Raw genomic sequence first — 21698 nt, 5'->3', positions numbered from 1 at the left:
AAAGATTAGTATCTTCCCATTCCATAGCTGAAAATGTATTATTGATTGCTGATCTCATCTAGAATTCGAAAAGAATTGTTTAAAAGATCAAGATCATAACTATTCAAAGCATGTTATTCCAAATAAAAATGATGTTATCTAAACATCTCAATTATTTTACAGCGCAACTGACCTAATTCAAAAATCTTTATTGATCTGAAAGACCCAGATAGGAGTAGGTTTACATCATCTTCAACCCGAATCTTTCACGCAAATTCAAACATTCACATCGGAAATAAAGTCTGTAAGTCAATCATTGGGAATGTTTTCACAATCACGCTTCTCATGATTATCACGTCCGAATGTTTCATAACGTATCTTGTACAATTCAACTTTTCATTTCTCTTCAAATTCATTGCCAGACTTCAGCGATTCGATTTATTTGGTCACGTCTCCTATTTCGAAGATTGCTTTCAAATTAGACGTTAAGTTAGGTTCGAGTCATGTCGTTGGCATCTGATACGGGATATGCTCATCACGTACTGCTTTCGCTTCGGGGAAAGCCTTGTCCTGCTATCAAAACGACTAAAACATTGGCTAGTGTCTCAGGTATTGCTCAATCGGTTGTTTCACGTACGTAACGAAATACAGGTTTACTTTCTTCTAGGTTTTTATTTTTAGTGTCATTTCCTTCTTTGTTGTGTCATCGTTTGATCGTTGATATACATTTCTTACATTCACCATATTTACATACAAATGGAAATTTCCAGTCTACACTACTACAGACAAGTTATAACAACAAACAAATGAAGCCTAAACAATTTTTCACAATCTTCCATTTCCTACTAATTGCTTAGAACAGTTCATGACAACGGTACATGCATTTGCTTCACAAATATTAGCATTTACTCGTATTTTATCGCGTGTGGCTTCCCTCGTGAATGTGTGCCGGTTCCGCGGTTAATCAGTTCTTTCCGTTTTGTCTTGAACTTTTATTGCGGTTTATTAGTTGCCACTTTTATTTTGCCCGTCTAGACGTACGTTCATTGCATCTCTCACTTAAGTTCTATTTATAAAAGTTTCAAATTATGGTTATAAAAGACAATAAAAATGATCTCTCTGGGAATCATCTTGAGATTTACAGCTGCGTCTATTGTTTGCAAAAAATGTCATTTTTAACTTCGTCGTTTTATCGGAAATATTAATATAATGTACCTACACGGTTGGATCGTCGTCGTCCTCACGTGAAGCTGCATGCAGCATGCGATTTCTAGCGGTACTAATGCGCCTAGCGTCAATACCGTTAAAATTCTTATTATGATTCCGCAGAGTAAATTGGTAAATTGAAACTTGCGCTTCCTGAATCATTAATTATTTATTATTATTCATGTTTCGTGTTCAGCGAGAAACAATATCAGACGATTCATGTTACATAATCGTTATTGAAAAGAATGTTAAATAAAAGCGAACAGTCATCATCGAGCATATTATTGTTACGTGTAAGAAAAACATATGAAGATGATCTTTTGAATTTATGTTCAACAATATGTCATTTATTTGATTTTATGAAAACGTGTACTTTATCCAAATGTTTTTGTTCGTACCAATATGAGAGTTTTGAAACAGGTCAGTTCAGGAATTTTTCTCAACACAATATCATCTGCAGCTTCAACTGAGGATGTACCAAACAATACGAAACCATTTGACACAATTCTTCTCAGAAGTCTGGCATGTAAGATTAATCTTGTTTGGCTGTTTATTAAATCGGTTCATTTGTCCAAGATCTTCAGTTGTTGAGATTCCAGGTTTCTGTTTTGATGTTGTTTCCCTTTCAACTGTATCAATATCTTCATTGAAATCTTTGTTTATATCTTCGCATGCTTCGATATTAATAAAAAAGTTACAGGGTGCTCTATTATTAGAGATCACAATACAAGTAGTCACAAGTACCTATATTTAGAAACTCATTCTCACAGTATCAATTGTATATCGATTTCACTTTTTTATCTCATCTAGTAATTATTTAAAAAGTGTATCAATCACTGCTAGTAATTATATTTGCGTTTGATTTGAGCCGGCTTCTACAATACAAGTTATTAATATGTCTGTGTGTATGTACGTTTTGTTCGTTCGTTCGCCTAGAAAGTGTATTACATATACAATAGCTGTTGCTGGAACAATAATTGCCTTGTATGAGTCGAGAATATTTTTTTCTTTGTCAATTTTTTCTATAGTGTGATTCATTGGTAGCGTTTGAGATAGGATTAATATAGGCTTGTTATTGGGTCGGAGACCTCTCGTTAAGGAAGGCTGATGTATGACTCTGTTTATGATTCAAAAACTGATTCTAATTGGGCAGTTTTTTCCTTGATATTTATTAATGTATATCATTCATTTCGAAGGAGGTAGCTTGATTACAAAATGATTGTATTATGCGTTTAGCTTTTTATAGTTTTAAGATGGTGTAACAAAATACTGATGCATAATAATAATATGGCCTTCAGGTCAAAGTTCAGTTTACAGTTTTACACAGTTCTTCTTATGGACATAATTAGATATGATTGGCCATTTTAGTTAAAATTAAGCTCTTTGTCTTCATGCAAAATGATGACATGTAATTTGCAGAAAATACTGCTATTAAGGCTTGAAACACTTTTTGACATGCAAGAACTTTGTAATGACAGTCGTCACTCTAAATAAAAAATCCTTCTGGCATAAAAAATGTGGTTGAATATCATTTTGGTTTTTCAACTGTCATTTAACTCCTTATACATGAGTATTACAGCTCAGTGAGCAAGTTTTAGTTTTTTCTTATGACAGCGCTATGCTTCATCCTTTGTAGGACATAGTTCTAAAATCTCAGATGAAATCAAACTGAAATTATTGTTAAAAACTTTTCAACCTTATTTCAATTCAGTGAGGGCTAGTATCCTTACCGTGTACAGCAGAGGTGAATCTTAATTACATACAGGCTCCTTTCTCGGAATCTTCGCTTTCTTAATGTCCACCTCGCTGTTACATTAATGTGTTCTTAAGAAAAAGTTGTCAATTTACGAGCGTGGCCACGCAATTTGTAATGTAACGGGCAGCTGTAACTACCAAGTATAAGTGTGTAAATAACACCTCGCCAGTTTCGCAATCATTTCTAGTATTATTGGACTTTCTTTTCGCTGATTTCGTTGTAGGTCTGCGAAGATAATGATCGGAAACTTGGTTATTATCTACTTTGACTTAGCAACATCAGGTGGTCAGGATTTTGAAGGAACTAAAAAATGATAGTAAGAAAAGAAGAAGGAATTTGAAAGAGGTCCAAACAAGACATACCAGAGCATACCCAGTATAAACTTTTTACGTCGCTCGCGTAATAATGAAGCTGTACCATAAAAAGTCCATAAAAACTCGTTCAGAACGTGGTTACGAAATGCTGACGGGACCTGACTCCATGACAAGATGGAGGTAATTGAGAGCCACAGGTGGCCGAACGTGGTTGGCCACTGTGGTAATGGCTACCGAATTTATGTCGTTGGTATTATTTTTCTCATCATCATCATCATTGCAATAAAGGGTTTTTGAAGTCTTCATTATTTTAAATTTCCTATTGTTGTTTATAGCAATTGATATCACTTTCTCATCTTTATCTCCTTAACCCATAGATTTCACTACAACTTTATTGACATTTGCTGTGTTTTTATACTTACCGTCATTTCCATTTTAACCATGATGTATATTATTTCTGCGTCTTAAGTATCGATGTACCTTGTATTAAATATTTTTCCTATCCTTAGGATATCAAATATAAAATCTTCAACTACAACAGATTTTATCGTATCTTTAGAGTATCCAGTAACACCTTTAACAGGCTAAATTAATGATCAGTATCTAAAGAAATTCCCTATAATACAAGTTGTAGTAGACACAGGTGAAACTCGGTTCGCCCAGCCAGCTTGGCGACTAGAAACCAATGAATGTTTTCTCTGATACGTCTAATTTGAATAATAAAGGTATTATTAAGTCTTTAGGCTTTTCTGATTTGCGAATTAATTGCTGGTTCGTGCTAGAATCGTATAGAGATGAGTTTCAAATGAAGTCCAAACGTGTTGAAACTTAATTTAGTGAAATTGATGTGGCCTAATAGGTAGTGCTGATTTCTTATCTATGTATTACAAATGGCTTTTGTTTTGCTATCTAATACTTGAGAATAATGACACAGTTTCTTTAATCTATGTGATAACATTAATACTGTTTATTTGTCCTTCATTAGCGTTATCTTCCAAACATCATCCTTGATTATTTTTTCATCTACTTACTGATCTTCTTTCATTTATTCTTAATAATTTATGGTATTTCGACAGCATATTTACTGCAATGACCATGGAGTATTATCTTACTTCAAATTCATTCCATCTTCATGGGCTTATCATCATCATTTCTTCGTCATCATCCAAATTACCGTTAATTAAAATCCTTATCCCCACACAACTGAAACATCACATTACCAATTACAACGATAACACAAGGAGTGTCGTATGCTATATTCTTAGAACTACGAAACGTGTTGATATGTCAGCACCGTATCGTTGGCGTCTTGAATTACGTGCTTCGTTTTATGTGCGCCTAGTAATGTGGGCTGACAGTATGCCTCTTATCTGATAGTTAGATATCTTGATAATAAGGGTCATACTAGATAATTGGAGTCTTCTATTAGTTGAAATAATACTTGAGGATGGCTTTCTACTAGATCTAAGATCGATAAACCCAAGTCTGTTAACTAATTCTACAAATACAGTATTCTATCCTTAGTGCATAAAACTGAAAGATATCAGACATAATGTAGACGATTTCTTATTGAACTGAGGGAAAAATGATAACTTGGTACAGGGAGGTTTGTTTTTCTTTGAAAACCTGAATGATTTCTGGCTCATCGCCTTCGTCACCTTTACGCTATGTAATTGGTCTTTCATCTTCGTTGGTCGTCCTTCCCTTATATTTATCATCATATTTCCCGATTCTTTGTCTTATCCAATATTAACCCCAGCTTTTCCTTATCCATATTAATATTTTAAAAAGATCATAAACAGCCGTTAATAAACTGGCCTTCTTCAAAGCCAGCAAAGAAATGAAAGCCAAAATCTTATCACACGCTGAGCAGGTAAATTGCTTGTATTACATGTGTTCACGTAAGTCTATTGTTTGTGTTATCATCGGCATAACAGTCAGGTTTCTAAACAATTTTTATTGCGTTATGTTATGTTGTGGCCGAGTGTAGGCTCATGTTACGACTGCACTCGGGTTTGTTTACGTGCAGTGAAAATTGTAGGTTTACTTGATAGTGATGTAGTATCTGTTGGTACTACATTTATTATGAACTGTGTACTGAAGAAAATATGCAATAATTTTAATACGCTACTTTTTTACTCTTTCTGACTTCTACCATTATATTTCCCACCAGCTATTCCCTGAGTTTCGAGGGACCTGCTTCCCGTACACGGATAAAAATAGCCTATGTGCTTTCCCATCATGATATAGCTAGACTATGTATTTACTAAAAAAAATAATCGTTTCAGTAGTTTTAGTGAAAAACATGAGGAGTTACTTTTGCATTTGTGGTATTATTAGTAAGGGTAGGTCATGGGGTAGGTATCACACCAGTGAAATTAATCGTTGTTCCTCTTGCAATCCCTACCTAGTATCCACTGCCTTACAAATATCATCTACCTACCTACATCCACTAAGAGGGGTATATAGTATATAAGTACTATGTACTCTAGTCTGATATCCCACTAGCCTAATAAAGAAAATGATGGCTTTCTAACAGCCGGCCGGCTCATAGTTTTCCCGTGCTATTTCCCGACATAGAAAGTTGTGATTCGCGTAATGACGCGTGCTTTACTAGGGTTGACAGCCAATTGTTTATACTGAACAATAAATGAAACATATAAATTAATTTTACGAAGTTCGGGAATACCTCTGAATAAAAACTGAAACTGGAAAAATTGTTCTGTTTTTAATTTAATTACGCACTGCAAGATATTTTTCAGATGCATACAATGCAGTTGGACCCTACTCCTGAGGAACGTTATAAATAATTTTTCATCCCACCATCTCGGAAAGAGTATTTTTACCCTTTGATATCTGAGCGCAAAAGCCGTTTTTATCCTCTAGAGCGGCAAAGTGATTTGAATTTAGAACATCGTGTGCAATACTCCATTTGTGACAATCTTGATAAGACTTTTCAAACAAATACATATTAAACAAATAAAATACTGCTTAAAATAATTATTCAATTAATTAACTAATTTTTATTATTGTTTTTACATAGATTTTTGACCTCGTTTAATTTAAAACTGAGTTTTCAAATTAATGAACTTTAATAGGTACTTCTTTTTAATTTGATACTCATTTGTGCGCGCCATTTTGTTTTTAAATTTCCTCGATGAGGTGGGATGAAAAGTTACGTGTTGCACTCGAGTGCAAAGATTTTTCACCTTGTGCTCTTTTGATTCCCTCGCTATCGCTCAGGATTCTAATTATTGAAACACTCGCTACGCTCGTGTTTCAATTTTAGAATCCTTCGCTTGCTCGGTCATCAAAATTGAGCCCGCGGTTAAAAAGCAACTTTGCACTCTTGTATAACAAATAACTATTATATACTTAATATGTATTTTACATGCATCAAACCATTTCTTAAGTAGTTGTATGTTTGTGATGTGGCAGTACTCTTTTAAATAAATAAAATATTTTACAAAAACTCAAACAATGACAATTCTTTAAGTGTATAAGTAATTTTATGAGTGAAATTCAGTATTGTATTCAATTCTCCAAACCAAATACTGAAAAAGCCTTATTGGCTCAATCAGCCGGTGCTCTTTGATGTGGTATCGCAACCAATTATAACTTACATAAGCGAAACTCTTGGAAAATATCCAGCAGTTTCGATTTAATTAAATTAATTAAACGAAAATTTCACTTGATTGAAGAAAATACATTAATTGGCGTTGAAAACTGTTTGCCGGTAACAAGATTGAACTGAAAGATATGTATAAAAAGGTTGCATGTTTCAAATATTTAAACACACGTTCAAAAATGAACATGCATAAAAATATCATCAGAAAACAAAGCATTATTTCTTAAATATAATTCCGCCAAAAAACTGGTAAAGTATCCTTGTCTCACAAAGTTTTTGGGTATGATTTATCTTTCAAAAAAACTGTAGCAAAAAACTCTTGATTAAAACCTTTTTTCGCGTCAGCCGTGGTCTTTGACATGGTCGGAATACTGGTTTAATTAACTTCAATTACAATTATGATGACCCTGAGTCTATGGTGAATCATGAAACGGATGCGTCTGCGCATGTACACGATTTTGATATCATACACGTTCTCTTGATATCCGTTGATTAGTTTTATTATATGTTATTAATAATTGCAGACTGAGAATCGGTTTCCCACGGTTTTAAAGAGGTATTTAGATAAAAATAGACATCATCATTTCACCTAGGTTCTCATTTATATCTAAACTTTGCATTTCTGCACAGATCGCACCAATTAGCTTTTCATTTCTGAGTTAGCGTCAAACAACGCCTCACGCGTGCGCAGCAGTGTTTTGTTTACTATAATTTTTTTGACTATAATGAAAAGCAATCTTCGGACAAACAAATCTTGACAAGATCTGTACAAACAAACGCCCAAGGAGTTAAACGTCTAACTTCAGAACTGCAAAGTGAAGCGACCCCCCCATAGCTAAGCCACTTACCCAGTAGGTAGTGCAGTCATGATCATTCTACATATTTCTCGTACGATGTTCCACAAGATGAAGATGCATAAGCCATTGCAACCCAGTTATGCAGTGTGTGGACGTAACTGCAGATATTATTTGCTGTTACTTGTTACTGGTACTGGTAACTAGGGGAAACATTGATATGAGATAACTTAGGGAGATGTGAAGCTTGATAGCTGCTTATTTTCTATAGATGGGATGCTTCTGCCTACAAACTATGCTAGACTAACCTAACCAGGTATAATCAAATTCTGATGACAGTATGATCGACTAGCTGCAGATTTCAATTACCTATATATCTGTTGTTTTACCTACCAGAGATATAATTTTGAAATCCATACAAGTAATGCCACATTCTTGGCTAGTAGGTAAATCAACAGATCCCCTATCAAACATACCTACATCGGAATGGTCAATCAATCTCTATCTATAAAATTATTTAAGAGAAAACAAAGAAAGAATTCGGTATCTATTCACATTTGAAGAATAGGGAAAGAATGCTTAAATACTGCAAAACAATGATCTTGTTCTTTTGGTATTAACAAACCATGACATAATTGCATTTATTTTCTTTTAAACATTGTGTACCCTTCAACAACCTTCAAAGCAAACAATAAGCATTGAATGTGTCTCTCAACTAGATCTCACTATTCATTATAATTGACCTAATAAACTGATATAATAGCAACTTTATTATGACCTAATTATATTACAACGCGCAATGAAAAAGGACGCTTCAATACATATACAACAATTTAAATAATAATAGGCATAAAACTTGATTCGTTTTATGAAGGTTCCCATCATTTGCCGAGCCTTTGTCCAACTATGTTGGGGTCGGCTTCCACTCTAACCAGATGCAGCTGAGTACCAGTGTTTTACAAGGATCTACTGCCCTATCTGACCCCCTCAACCCAGTTACCTGGGCAACCCAATACACCTTGGTTAGACTGGATAGTTTTATGGAGATTATAGAATCAAGAAAGCGTTCAAGCTAACAGATCAAATTCCAGAGTAAATTGTTTGTAACAATGAAAAGTTATAAATATTATTTCCAATTTTCCTCTTCGCGCTATGAATAAGAAAATTGAATTGAGTTAAAAGGAGTTTATATGGACTTGTATCATTACTATGTGCTGGTCAGAAATAAATATTTTCAATTCAATTCAATATTTTTTTTTATAGGTTAAGTTTACGGCTTTGTTAGATTGTAAAGATTTTGAAAATTCTAATTAAAAGTCACTTCATTATTGAGGTGTTCGACTACTTTTTGCCCTGGCAGAAATGCGGGTGAAACAACATTTCTGCCTATCAAAAATCTATCAAAAAACAGCTAGTTTACAGACATAACGATAAATCACAACACAATCCTATATATACAGCAAAAAATAAAATATTACAGTGAAAAGCCCTACAAACCAATCATTGCCTTAATACTTTTACCGCATCCCGGATCTACAGCATGATTGAAACCGCTGTGACTCCGAACGGCCCATTCACAGCCATTGCATGCACTTACTCCAATAACAGGTGCTTGGGCCATAAGTAGGCCATCGCTATAAATGGCCTTACGCTACATTGTGGTCAATTGTAGCTATCGGCCATAATGGGTTGGTTTGTGGAGCTGTAGCTCTTGCAATTGATTGATATATTGATATAGATATGTTTGGTAATTGAGTAAGTGGTTCAATGGGTTTGTTTATGTATTATACATGTTATATACGTTTTCTTTTAATTGAACACTAGCTGGTCCTGCGAACTTTTTGCCGCCTCTACAAAACATTTTAAAACCAAAATAAGCCAAATTGATTCAGGCAAAACTTAATATTAGCCTAGCCTGCCCAGTGCCCAATGAATTGGATATTGGATACTAATAAATAATGAATAATTCTAATTGGAAAGTATTGCATTCATATTGTTTTTAATGCAAGCCCTATTATATTTCATGGTCATCCTAATCATTTCAATGCATGACTTGGTATTGTTTCTATTTCAAACAATAAATCTGTTGAAAACTAAACAATAACTCCATAAATTATTGGTATATTTCACCCTTATTAGCCGAGGAAAAGGCAACCTAATAACGTGTTAATAAAACCCATTATCGCATAACTTCATAAAACCATTTACAACTCAAGTATTTGAGGAAAAAATTGCGAGTGATGAACTATGGGTATGTTTCGTTACATAAATGAATAACTTTCGTTTTGAAGCAACGTTACAATTTACTGCATGCGGGTTTTCAGTCGCCGATAGCGAAGCGAATGCAACGTTCGCATGACCAATTTTCAGGTTTATAAGTATAGTTTTTTTTTTATAGTTTTCGAACGTGAAACAGGTTTTTTATGACATAGGTAACAAGCACTAGTATCAGAATTTTCTCAAATCTGCCTAATGGCTTCTGACGTGGAATTGTAAAGTTTGCTACTGAATTGAATCCGGGAATTCAGACTCTTTTCATCGGTACATCGGTTTCACACCTCTAATTTCAGGTCTGCTGAAAGTTTCTAAAACCCTCAAAGTGCTTTCGGTCCGAACCTAGTTTGGTCGCAGCTGAAAATACGTGAAACAGCTGGTCTTTCCTTATTTCCTATAATGTCATTCTCTTGCAATCATACAGTATTGCAAACCAATTCATTTGATAAGAAATACATAGTAACATGTATTTAAATCTTGTAAACACTATAAAAGCAACCGGAACAGCAAAGATAAGGTATATTTATTGAGTCTTGTTGGTAATGATTGTGTAATTTGTAATGGAAACTGTATAATGTAATAATAGACGGAGATACGATGTTACTTGTGAATAGATGTATCAGATGTTGCTTTATGACGTTAAAGTTCATGTCGATAAATGAGTCATTGGTTAATAGAGGTGTTCATATTCAAATGCCGATATCGATAATTTAGAAGAACTAGAGGTATAACTCTTATTATCACAATAAGCTGCATTTTTCAAAATCATTTAGATACCTAAATCGTTTATTCTAAATTGGCTTAGAATTTTTTTGAACGTCAAAAATTTACATAAGACAGCCCCCAAATCGCCCTCGTGTACCACTTTCGGTATACTTAACGATTTCAGTATTGAAAGGTTCGAATAAGTTAGGTATAGGCTTTTAATCAGCTCTTTCCATTAAAATAACTAACGTAATTCTTCTTCATTTGTTCTAGATTATGTTCCGGGGCGGCGTGGTGGGCGAACTCGACGCGCGTCGCGACGCTGCGCTCGCGCGAGTCCTCGTCCGCCTACAAGCGCGCGCCCGCGGCCTCCTCGCGCGACGTCGTGCTCAACGCCTGCGCACGCAGCATACAGCCGCGCGATGCGTACAACGGAACGTGCGAGCGTTCCTCGCTGTGAGGGACTGGCCGTGGTGGCGGTTGTTGGTGCGAGTCACGCCGCTGTTGGCTGTTCATCGGACTGAACATCGGCTGAAACAGGCTCAGGTATGTATCATAGTTGTAAGAAGTTCCATTTCGAAAGAGAATAGACCTGCTTGAAAGTGCGTTAGATCAAGATGCCAAACATCATCATCTGTATACTTAGTCCGGAAGCTGATTATACACTATGAATAATACCCATTAATTTATTTAAATCAAATACATTATGCAAGTTTATTTAACTAGGAGGCAAAATCATAAATTTTATGTATTCGAGATGAAAAATATTCAAACATTCTAATTTGGAACTCGTTTGATGACGCTCTTATACATATATCGATTTAAATCGTTATTCAATACTATAAAATCGTTTTTATTTTATCTATCGATAAGGATCGAGACAGTTACACTTTTATATACTTAAGTTATATTAAAAAGTTATGGTAAACACGGTTTACCACTCAAAGCAATCTATCGAAATTGCTTTTACGGCCACTATTATGACGTTATAAGTTTCGCATAAGCTCATAAAATGCCAGTTCAGTAATTGAATGTAAATTAAAGATAGGTGCAAATCGTTAGTATCAACTGTGAGAAAATATCTCCGGATAGTTTATTGGGAGAGGACTTTAATTGGCGAATGGTTCAAAGATTACTGACACCTATTACTTGAAATTGTATGAACTACAGAAAAAATATTAGCATTGGATTAATTGTGTAGGTGTTGTGAGATAGGTGCATAAATATTGGTAGGTATACTTTGGCTCAAAAACTTAACGGAGCCTGGCAAACTTGATTTACATAGTAAATGACACTATACTGGTACCAATATTTTGATCCAATCTGGGAAAAAAGAAATCATTAGTAAAGAAGTTTTTTTCACGAATGTGGTTGTGCCATACCTGTGTGTGTAAAATACAGAACATTGTCATCGTATAATTCTATGCCGCAGCCACCACTGACGGCCCCAGAGCTTACGCACACAAAGACAATGTGCATGTACATTTACACACACAAGTTTGTATGGCTCACTCCTTTCATGCAATAAAACATCTATATTACCCATTAATTTCATAACCGTTGATACAATATAATATTCAAATCTCAACATATTCGGCAACCCTTATCTCAAGTTTGAAGTAAACAGATGCACTTTGGCCTGTAAAGTGTTACGGAACCCACGCACCCGGTCACAGGTTATCATCAACCCACACAATAGGAGAGCAACCAGAGATTTCCTGCTTCTAATCGTAATGGACCACGAAATGGGTCGACTGACTTATATTACATTAATGTTGCTAGTTTGAAAGTTAGAGAAAGAAGTTTTAATAGGATCTTAATATGTAGCGTAGTTTTGAAGGTTCTTTAGGCTGATTTTGGCAATATTGGCTAATAAGGTTAAATAGGAAGTAAGTATACAGTAGTTGTAAAATATCACGAAATAATGTGTCGCTTATATAAAGGCTTCATTGTGCGGTTTCACTTGTGAGCCAAGAGAACTACGTCCCGTACCAAGATATAAATATTCACATAATAACTTACCATGTTTTACAATAGGTAAAATCGATCCTTCTCCGTGTGAGAGGAGGCCTGTGCCCAGCAGTGGGACGATAAAAAAGGCTGTAACAGTAACAAAAATTGTGATCTTGGGTTGTCGGTCCAAATTATTCTTCTAGTGCAACTATCTGATCGCCTTAAAAAGAACAGTCGATGCAGCCCAAAATCAGTCTGAATACCATTATTACGTTCTATATTTACATAAACAAACTTTTAGTAGGGCTACTTAAATCTATTTGAAAATTAAGACGCCATTAAATTCGACTCCCGTTTCTCAAACATGATACTCGACCGGTCAGCATGTCACAATTTGGACGTGAATCTAGTTTCATATCCGGATTACGTTATCTGTGGCTTAAATTGACACCGTCATTTCAAATTTAGAAGCTTCGATATGTTTAATTTTTTTTAGTTGGTAGTTAACCAGACATATACTTTTGAAGTCTATATAGTGATGCAAAGAAACTGTATGATTCCTACTTAAAAAAACTCAAACATTACGTTACATATCTATACCTACTTTAAAGTTTTTGTGTTGAAGTATTCAGTGTAAAAGAAATAAACATGATTTATGAACTGCTCAAATTTACAATGCCTGAAAAAGGCCGTTAAGCTGTACACTTGATCTTGGCAACACCTGTAAATAATACCTTAACGAGCAAATAAATATTTTGAGTTTGAGTACCTTTTCAGTATTTGGCCTTACAGCGAGCGCCTTTCAAAATCTTGAATATTTCAGTCACAGTACCGCGTGATCTATTTGTGTTTCTTACAATACGATAAGGCGCCTGCAATTGAACTTGATATATGTAAAGATTTTAATACTGTAAATTATTTCCAGTCATAAACAAATATACCACAGTTTTGTACTGCAATGTAGTTTATTTTGAACGTCATCATCATTCATAGTAACTTACAAATATTTTACGCCAACACATTTACACGTAAATCATTTACCTACTAGAAATACATAAATTACTTAAAATTCTGTTTAGTTTCTCACGTCTCACGGTAAACATTCGTTGACAGCGTAATTAGCATTAATTACTAACTCAAATTCATACATAAATGCATCTAAGTGGGTTTATGCAGCTTACTTTAATATTGCACAGAAATTGTTTACATTTTCGCGTCATCTAACTTGCACCTAATTAATCAAAATTAAAACAATAAAAATCATATCCAAAAATAAATGTACCTTCGCATGAAACCATTATTTTTGATCGAATTGAATCGTTTTTATTCAAACAAACTTTTCAGCTTTATAGTATTAGAATACATGTTGTATTTTTAAAAGCTATACCAAAACAAAATTAGTTCCAGCTAGTTAAATAAAAATATTTTAACCGACTTCCGAAAAAGCAGGAGTTTATAACTTATTCGTTCAAACCTCGGCCTTTCTATAACATCGTTCTGTAATAGACACTGATTCATATATCTCATGTCATAGATCATACACTTCTCGCTTCATAGACATCGGTAGTTCCCTCTTGAAAGTACCTAATGATCATAGTGTGAGGTCTACCATATAACTAATGACTCTTTTGCTTCCATTCTAACGCGCATGACGCCTTCATTAGAAAACGTGTGAGATGCATTAGAAGGGTTATTTTGTAAAAAATAAGTAAAAGGTTTTTGGAGTAATGATTGATTATTGTCGGATTGTCCGTAATTTAATTAAAAACAGTTCAGTTTAGGCAAGGCATAGCTTCAGCAGTAAAAGTATAAAAGTATTTTCATAATCATATATCATAATCTAATGATCATGATAGTAATTTCATTAGGAAACTTAACGTAACTCTACACTACATTATTGTCAGGTATACTCAAACCGAACAGTGACAAAAAGGTCTCATTAGAAAGACTTTTTTACAAAGAAATTCTTCACAACATAACAATTTCCGTATCTAATATCCTGCCTAGACTACATGAAAAAGCAGCCTATTAATCATTTTACTTTATCCCAAAGCAATCAGTCTCTTTCACCGCGCCTTAGCAATTTCCTGCGTGCCTTGTCGCTAGTTTTTCTCCTATCATTTGCAGCTCGTATAAAAATGGACGCGACCGCATCGGCTCGAGGCTCGCGGTCGACTAATCGTTTGCGATTTCCGCGCCTTTGCGCACGCGTCGCTCGAAGAGATGTGACACTGATTATATTGTGTTGTGTTAATGGTTATTACTGTATTAGTTGATTGTTATTGCAATTATTGCTTTAAGATAATCAGTTATTTTTTTTCTGCATTTCGTGTTAAAGTAAAATATGTATATCAGACGATACTAGGTCTTCACCAAGCGTGCTGGTTGATGCTGATTCTGTACAAGTATCTACAAGGATTATAATTATTAAAAACTGTTATTTCCTTGAAATTATCCTGTTTTTTTTTTTCATTATAATCTATTTTGTAACAAAAACTATAGGAAGGTTAAATTAACTCCTCAATATAGGAAGTAATTTGCACCAGCTTCAATAATGGAAGCGAACCAATTAAGTCTACTGTTGTACAACATTCCTTCTGTCGCATCACTAAGGCTTGCGCAGACGCAGCGGTTTCCAATTACCTCGTCATAATGAGTTGCATGTAAGAACGTCACATTATCAACGTAAATACTTTAGAGGTATTTATTATCTTGTGTAAGTTTACATTATTTCCTCTAAGTAAAAGCTACGATATATTAAGCTAGGCTAGATTGTGGAAGCTAATATCAATTACAAAAAAAAATCTTTTTACATTCGTATTTTTCAAAATATTATTCACTGCTGTTTTCCGGCGGTTTCAGTGCCCCTTGAAAACTACTACCGGGATAAAATATAGTCTATGGTACTGTAGAAAAGTGCAGTTTTCGAATCGGTTCGGTTCGGTCGGAAGAAACGAAAAACAAACCTAAAAATGTTTCCTCTTTATTACATTAATAATATAGATTTTTTGTTTATATTTCTCCCGAATAAAATGCCTATTTAACACTGAAATAATTATTAAAATCGGATAAGTAGTTCCTGAGACTTAGAAACACATTATCATTTCACATCAATAGACACTTCCCATACTAAATACACAACATTGATTCCATTAATCAGATCACCGTCACAAATACTCGTAACCGTTCCATGGGAACTAATAATAACTGTTCTTTTTTTTCTCACTGGCGGAACTGGTACCCCGTATCTAGTAGTCTTCTCTATAGCTATGTGGTTTTTGTCGCTATCGGAATAGGTTAGCGACTTATGTGGGTATTGACTGTTCCGTTTGCATGGGATGTGTTTCCTCACTAATCGGAGGATATAAAATGTCGCTATACTTACTTAAATGTTTTAGGTATGTACTTGTTCTTGTTGATATAAGCGGGAGCGCCAAGTGGAAATTCTGTTTGCGAATGGTAGATTGGAAAAACGATCACATATTTTCCTTAATAATATTTGAGTAAATCCGGATTTTTTATTGATTAATTTATTAATAGCGGTAGGCGCGTTCCTTCGTATGTACAATTTAGATCTTGCTTTATAAATGTGTAGAGGTACTTTGTGCTTTTGGAAAATACTTATATTGGTTTGTCTGCACTCTATAATTTTCTTAGTTAAGTTCCTTCTATTTGCTAGACAAATATACTATACTTACAACTCCTCATAGTTAGTAGATAGTCCATGACCTACCCCAATACACTTACAGCAGTAAACAACCAATACAATAACATCACGTATTGAATACACAAGTCTCGTCTCGTGCTATTTACTGCAAGTTATTTGCATCACAACAAGCTAACTGTTCACTGAAATATATTTACTAAAGGGAAATAGAGACCTCCTGTATTTTGCAATATTGTCAAACTTGCAAAAGTCTCCTATTCATCCTTTACATTCCTTAATATTCTTCTTCTTCTCTGTCGATTCACTCTTGGCAGAGCGGGAGTGGTCACGTTGAGGCGTCCACATTAGAGGCGGACACAGCTCTTTTGACGATCTCCCGCCATCTCTCTCTGTTAGCAGACTGTCTGGCGCAATCTGACACGTATCTACCCACTATGGATTTCTTAATAGTTCTGGAATAAACCAATTTGTATAAATTACAATCATCAGTAACGCTAACTTTTCCCCTGCATCCAAAATTCAAGTTGATTCAAGTCAAGAGTAAAGCCAAAAATAATAAAATATTAACATGAAAAATATTATCGATCACATCACTAAAATATCACAGTAAAATCATGATAGTAATTGTCGTTTCAATCATCGGGAACATAACATCCGCATGACTGGTTGGTTCGCGAGAACTCTATAATGTGTCTCATAATTTAGCTGTGGTTACAAACTGATGCATTATTTATTAGTAAGAGCTATCGTAATCTTTAGTATTAGGGGTGGTTTACACTCGATAGATAGCTTTGCTCTGCAAATATTATTTACTAGCTGTTTTCCCGCGGTTTTACTTAACTACTACGGAAAACTTCTTACCATAGCGAATTGTGAAGCTTTCCAAACAGTGGAAGATTTTTTAAATATGTTCAGTAGTTCCATAATGTTCAGGGTGCAAATAAACAAAAAAATCCTCTCTATTTTATTGGTATGAAAAGTCTCATTAATAGACTGAGAACAGACTATCTAAACCCACCCGGTATTTAATTTAAATAAATAAAAGCCCAAATTAGTTAAAACAAATTAAGATTCAATTAAAGATAGCATAATTGCCTTTATGTTTCTCAAACCAGTTCACTTAAAAGTTTGATTGGTTTCTTTTATGTTAAAAACCTTTTTAATGTTTATTAATTTTGTCCTAATTTACCACTTTAATGGGTAAAGGAGGTCGGATAGACAATTGCTCCATGCGAAGCACTGGTACTCCGATGCATTCGGTTAGACTGGAAGCCGACCCCACCATAGTAGGAAAAAGGTTAATTAGATGATGACGTAAAAAATATCCATAAAAGTTGCTTTTAATGTAATAACAGCTTCATGAAATCTCTTTATTTATAACCACCACAGCTATAAAATCCGTTTGGTATAAATTAATATTTTTATAAAATCTCTTTCCTTACAATTCCAAGTCTATAAAGTTCCTAACAAAACGTCCGTTTTTCCTCACATTTCTCAGATGAGAGAGGCGGCAAATATTTCCGCATGGCGTAACACTGTGTATGACAAGTCCGTTCTAATTGGCCGGTAATCGTATCTGCGATTATGCGATTAGAAATCAAACGTGCGATTAAATAGTCGTTGTGTAACGAACGTAATGTTGTGGGCCTGCGGTTGAGTGTGGGCTGGCCTTAATGAGATGATTAATTTATTGGTTTTAATTTTGGGTTTTGGAGTTTTTAATTTATGTTTATTAATTATTAGAAAAAAGTTAAAAGGGTTTGACTGTATTAAAATATTCAAGTAGATTATGTCTTAGAAAAATACATTATAAAAGTGATGAAGTTAGTAAGGTGCCTTTTTGGTTATTAAGTATATAACTATTAGTATCGAACGCCTATGGGCCCTATCGGAGCAAACCTATATGCTGCTGTTAAATATCAACTATAGGGGCTTCTGAGAGCACTATTAATATAGAATATAATAACATTAATAACCATAACTAAAGTGTGTCTCGTATTAATTTAAAAAAACAAGTAACATCACAGAAAACGCAGTTTATCTAATTGATCTTTATATAGACTGGGTAACTCGGCTGATTTCTTAGAAATTCTAGCCGGAAAACACGGATTGAAAAAACTAGAATCGATATCAATATGCCACTTAAAATTCCGTAGTCGATTCCAAATTTTCTCGCATCTGCGGTCAAGAGCACGCGATGACGCGACGCTCCACTGCGCATCTTGATCTTAACGCACTCTTGCGCATGTACTCACGTCGCCATTTTTATTTTTTAGTTTTAATATTGCATTTTATTGCACGTTTAGGTAAACGTTGGTTAATGTAATTTATTAATTGGCATTTTTAATGTTTTTTCTATTGTGTAAATTAATGGTTATTTGTCAATCAATTTATTTCTACTATTCTTTACATTTAATAGTAGTAAACTTTCGACAATTTTATCTTTATCTATTTGTTTAAATATTTTATTAACGGCAGTTAAGTATAAAAAAAATATTTGCTATTATTTTTCTTCTTTAAATATTTATTATTCGCTATTTCCAATTATTAACTACCAGAGTTTCACTCGCGTCTCCGCTGACTTCTGCTCGCATCCGGATAAAATATAGCCTAGTGTAAAAGTAAAATTGTACATCGGTTTTGAAGTTTCGGAGCCTTTTAGGTCCTTTTCATTATATTAGGTATAGGTATTATAGATGATTCTACAAGAGAAAACATATAGGTATCTACCAATTACTTACTTGGAAGATTTTCTCCATGGGAAGACACGTGCTTAAGCAAATCTTTATTATAATGAAACATTACCATGTTTACGCATACAAATGTCGCGACAAACAGACAGGTCATGGCATCCATAATCACATACAAATCCATGAATAGCTGAAAGTGCGCGGTTTCTAACACTTACATAAGCTACGCAAAAATCGACCTTCTTCCCTTGTTAATAAGGTTGCGTTTTGTTTCAGGATGAGCTGGAGAGCCTTAAGGCTAAACTGGAAAAGGTGGAAAGTGAGCGGACACATTACAAGAATGAGTCGGAACGCCTCGAATCTAAGGTTAGTGTGAAAAGTGGCTTATTTTCATTTTATTTTCTCTTTTGTTTTATAATAGGTTTCTATGGATGTTTATGCTCGAAGATAAAGACAAGTACCTAATAGTTGGTGGATTTATGGGCTCACTACGATTAATTCGTCGAACTGTTTATGAGATGGGCCTAAATTGCGGCATGTTTCTAGTAGGAACTGAGATTGTTTAATTAGATTCATCAACCATTTTTACATGCATGGAATCTGTCATCGTCAATTTCTTCGTCAGAAATGTCATCGTAGTTAGCTACTTAAACTTACCGTAACTGTTCCTTAATAAAGGGATAAAATAAGTTTGTACCTTATTAATTAATTTATTAAATGAACCGCTATACTTATAATACGCGACGATAATGAACTTACTCGATTGCGATCGTATTTTGTTTTGTCCGTCGCGGCCAATGAGCTTCTAGGTCGCATCATCTACTTAGTTCCAAGATCATCGTAAAAGTTAAGAAATGTCTCATTGTTCTTATTTTACAAACTATTAATTAATTGTTTTTGGGCGATTAATAATTTTGTTGATAAAAAGGCAAATGAATATTAAATTAATGCACCTAATGTTTTAATAACAAGTTTTATTCAATCCACATATTTATCAAATCAAAACTAATGTGTACCTACTTACCACACAGAGCTACGAAATTAGTTCAAACTGCTTTATAGCCGTACTATCCAGTATATATGTCAATAAAACAAATATTATTCTACATTAAATGAGTAATTAGCTGCAAAATATTGTCCCCGATCCCAATAACTTCAATAAATAGCTACACAGCAGCCCACCAAAAAGAATGATGTCCAAAACAAAAGTTCTCGTATTGACAACTACAGGTTTTTACTAAAGAACGGGTTTTATTTCAAACTTGAAGAAAAAACTCATCAGTGTTAAGGCTGAAACACACCTATAGGTACTTTAAGTGCTTGTAGACCACAGACTAAACTGTCAGCTGATAGTTAAGTTGACAGTTAATTTTGAAAGGTATCTTGAACCTAATCAAAACTATTTAGTAAGTCTGGTACCGGCACGGCGCAGGGTCCATGCTATTTATGCGCCCGGTCTAACATTTTCTTCTAAAAAGTTGTCAGTGCTCATTAAATGCCACATTTTTATTTAAAAAAATTAAATGTTCAAATCATTTGATGCATTTTTCTAGAATAGTCAAGACTTCATTCTACAGTACACATAAAAACACAGAGAAGAATAAATATTAGAAAAAATTGTTCATTTAGTTAGTAGAAAGAAAGAAACAAAAGTATGAAGCGTGATGCTCATTTTTTTATACTTATGGTTTCAATGCACATACCTACTATAATATAATCATAGGAGAAATTCATAGCCATCATAACTGAGTAAGTATCTATGTTACTTATAATTCTGTCGAAAGCAAAAATTACGTGTAATTTGCTTCGATATTATTTGACGCTCTGTTTAACTTTGAAGCAGTTATGAGCATAAGTAAGGAAATGTAAAAACTGAATTTTTAACGCGCACGTGTACGTTTTGACGCTAAATTGTGATAGTCACGTTTTGATAAGTGGGTAACTAGGTCTAATATTTGAAACTGCATTTGATTTTAAACTTAATGCTTACATTTATATAATAATAAGAGTCAGTTAAGTATCATAAAGCGCATATAAAAACTGGAGATATTTTAAAGACAATCGGGATGGAATTGGTTAATTTCTGATCTTTTAAACTTTTTTCTAATCGTTAGATAGTTTAGATCTGCCTTCTTACATCCACAACAAATAAATTGCTTAGCGCAGTAGAATATAACATTTTATTATGTAAATGTTGACTCGCGATAGACAATTTTCATTTTCTTCTTTTTTTTAAATGGAAATATCCAAAAAATTATAAATCATGATCCTTATATAAATTAAGTTAATCCTTACTCTTAATTTTTTCAACCCAATTAATTCTACCTCCTACAATAAATAACTTAGTAATTTGTAAACAAACTAGGATTTACAGCAGTATTTCCCGCCAATAGGCCATATTTTACACAAGACTTATTGCCTCGTGTTCACTGTCAACGGGGAGCGTTTAGTTTTTGGCTTACGAACTATATCCATGGCCTCCTTTGTTTGATTTAAAGTAATTATTGGGAATTACGAAATTAAATTAACGTTGTGTGTTGTTATTAATCATTTTGTGTAACATTGCTTTTTATTCTGTCACAATAAGTAGTTGACGTAGACACATGACGGGTATTTCTATTGCTTAGAAGTTTATGATTAACTTGAAATTATTTATGTTAAATAAATACCTAAATTACTCGTAGTATTTAAATATTAACCAGTTCTACATTTTTATTTTAGTTTATTTACCT

At 34.1% G+C, this 21698-nt stretch overlaps 1 protein-coding gene across 2 annotated transcripts in view; it reads left to right on the top strand.

The window, feature by feature from the left end:
- The window catches only part of LOC110375594 (unconventional myosin-XVIIIa), a 245879-nt gene that overhangs the window by 193349 nt on the left and 30832 nt on the right, over positions 1 to 21698 (top strand). For both annotated transcript variants that reach the window (XM_064040283.1, XM_064040282.1), the window contains exons 22-23: positions 10930 to 11202; positions 19243 to 19332. In XM_064040283.1, the coding sequence (XP_063896353.1) occupies positions 10930 to 11202; positions 19243 to 19332 (363 nt within the window). The remainder of the gene's footprint in view (positions 1 to 10929; positions 11203 to 19242; positions 19333 to 21698) is intronic.

The sequence above is a fragment of the Helicoverpa armigera genome, chromosome 22 (assembly GCF_030705265.1).
Source record: "Helicoverpa armigera isolate CAAS_96S chromosome 22, ASM3070526v1, whole genome shotgun sequence".
Classification (NCBI taxonomy): domain Eukaryota; kingdom Metazoa; phylum Arthropoda; class Insecta; order Lepidoptera; family Noctuidae; genus Helicoverpa; species Helicoverpa armigera.
This window is presented reverse-complemented; position numbering and strand designations above follow the sequence as displayed.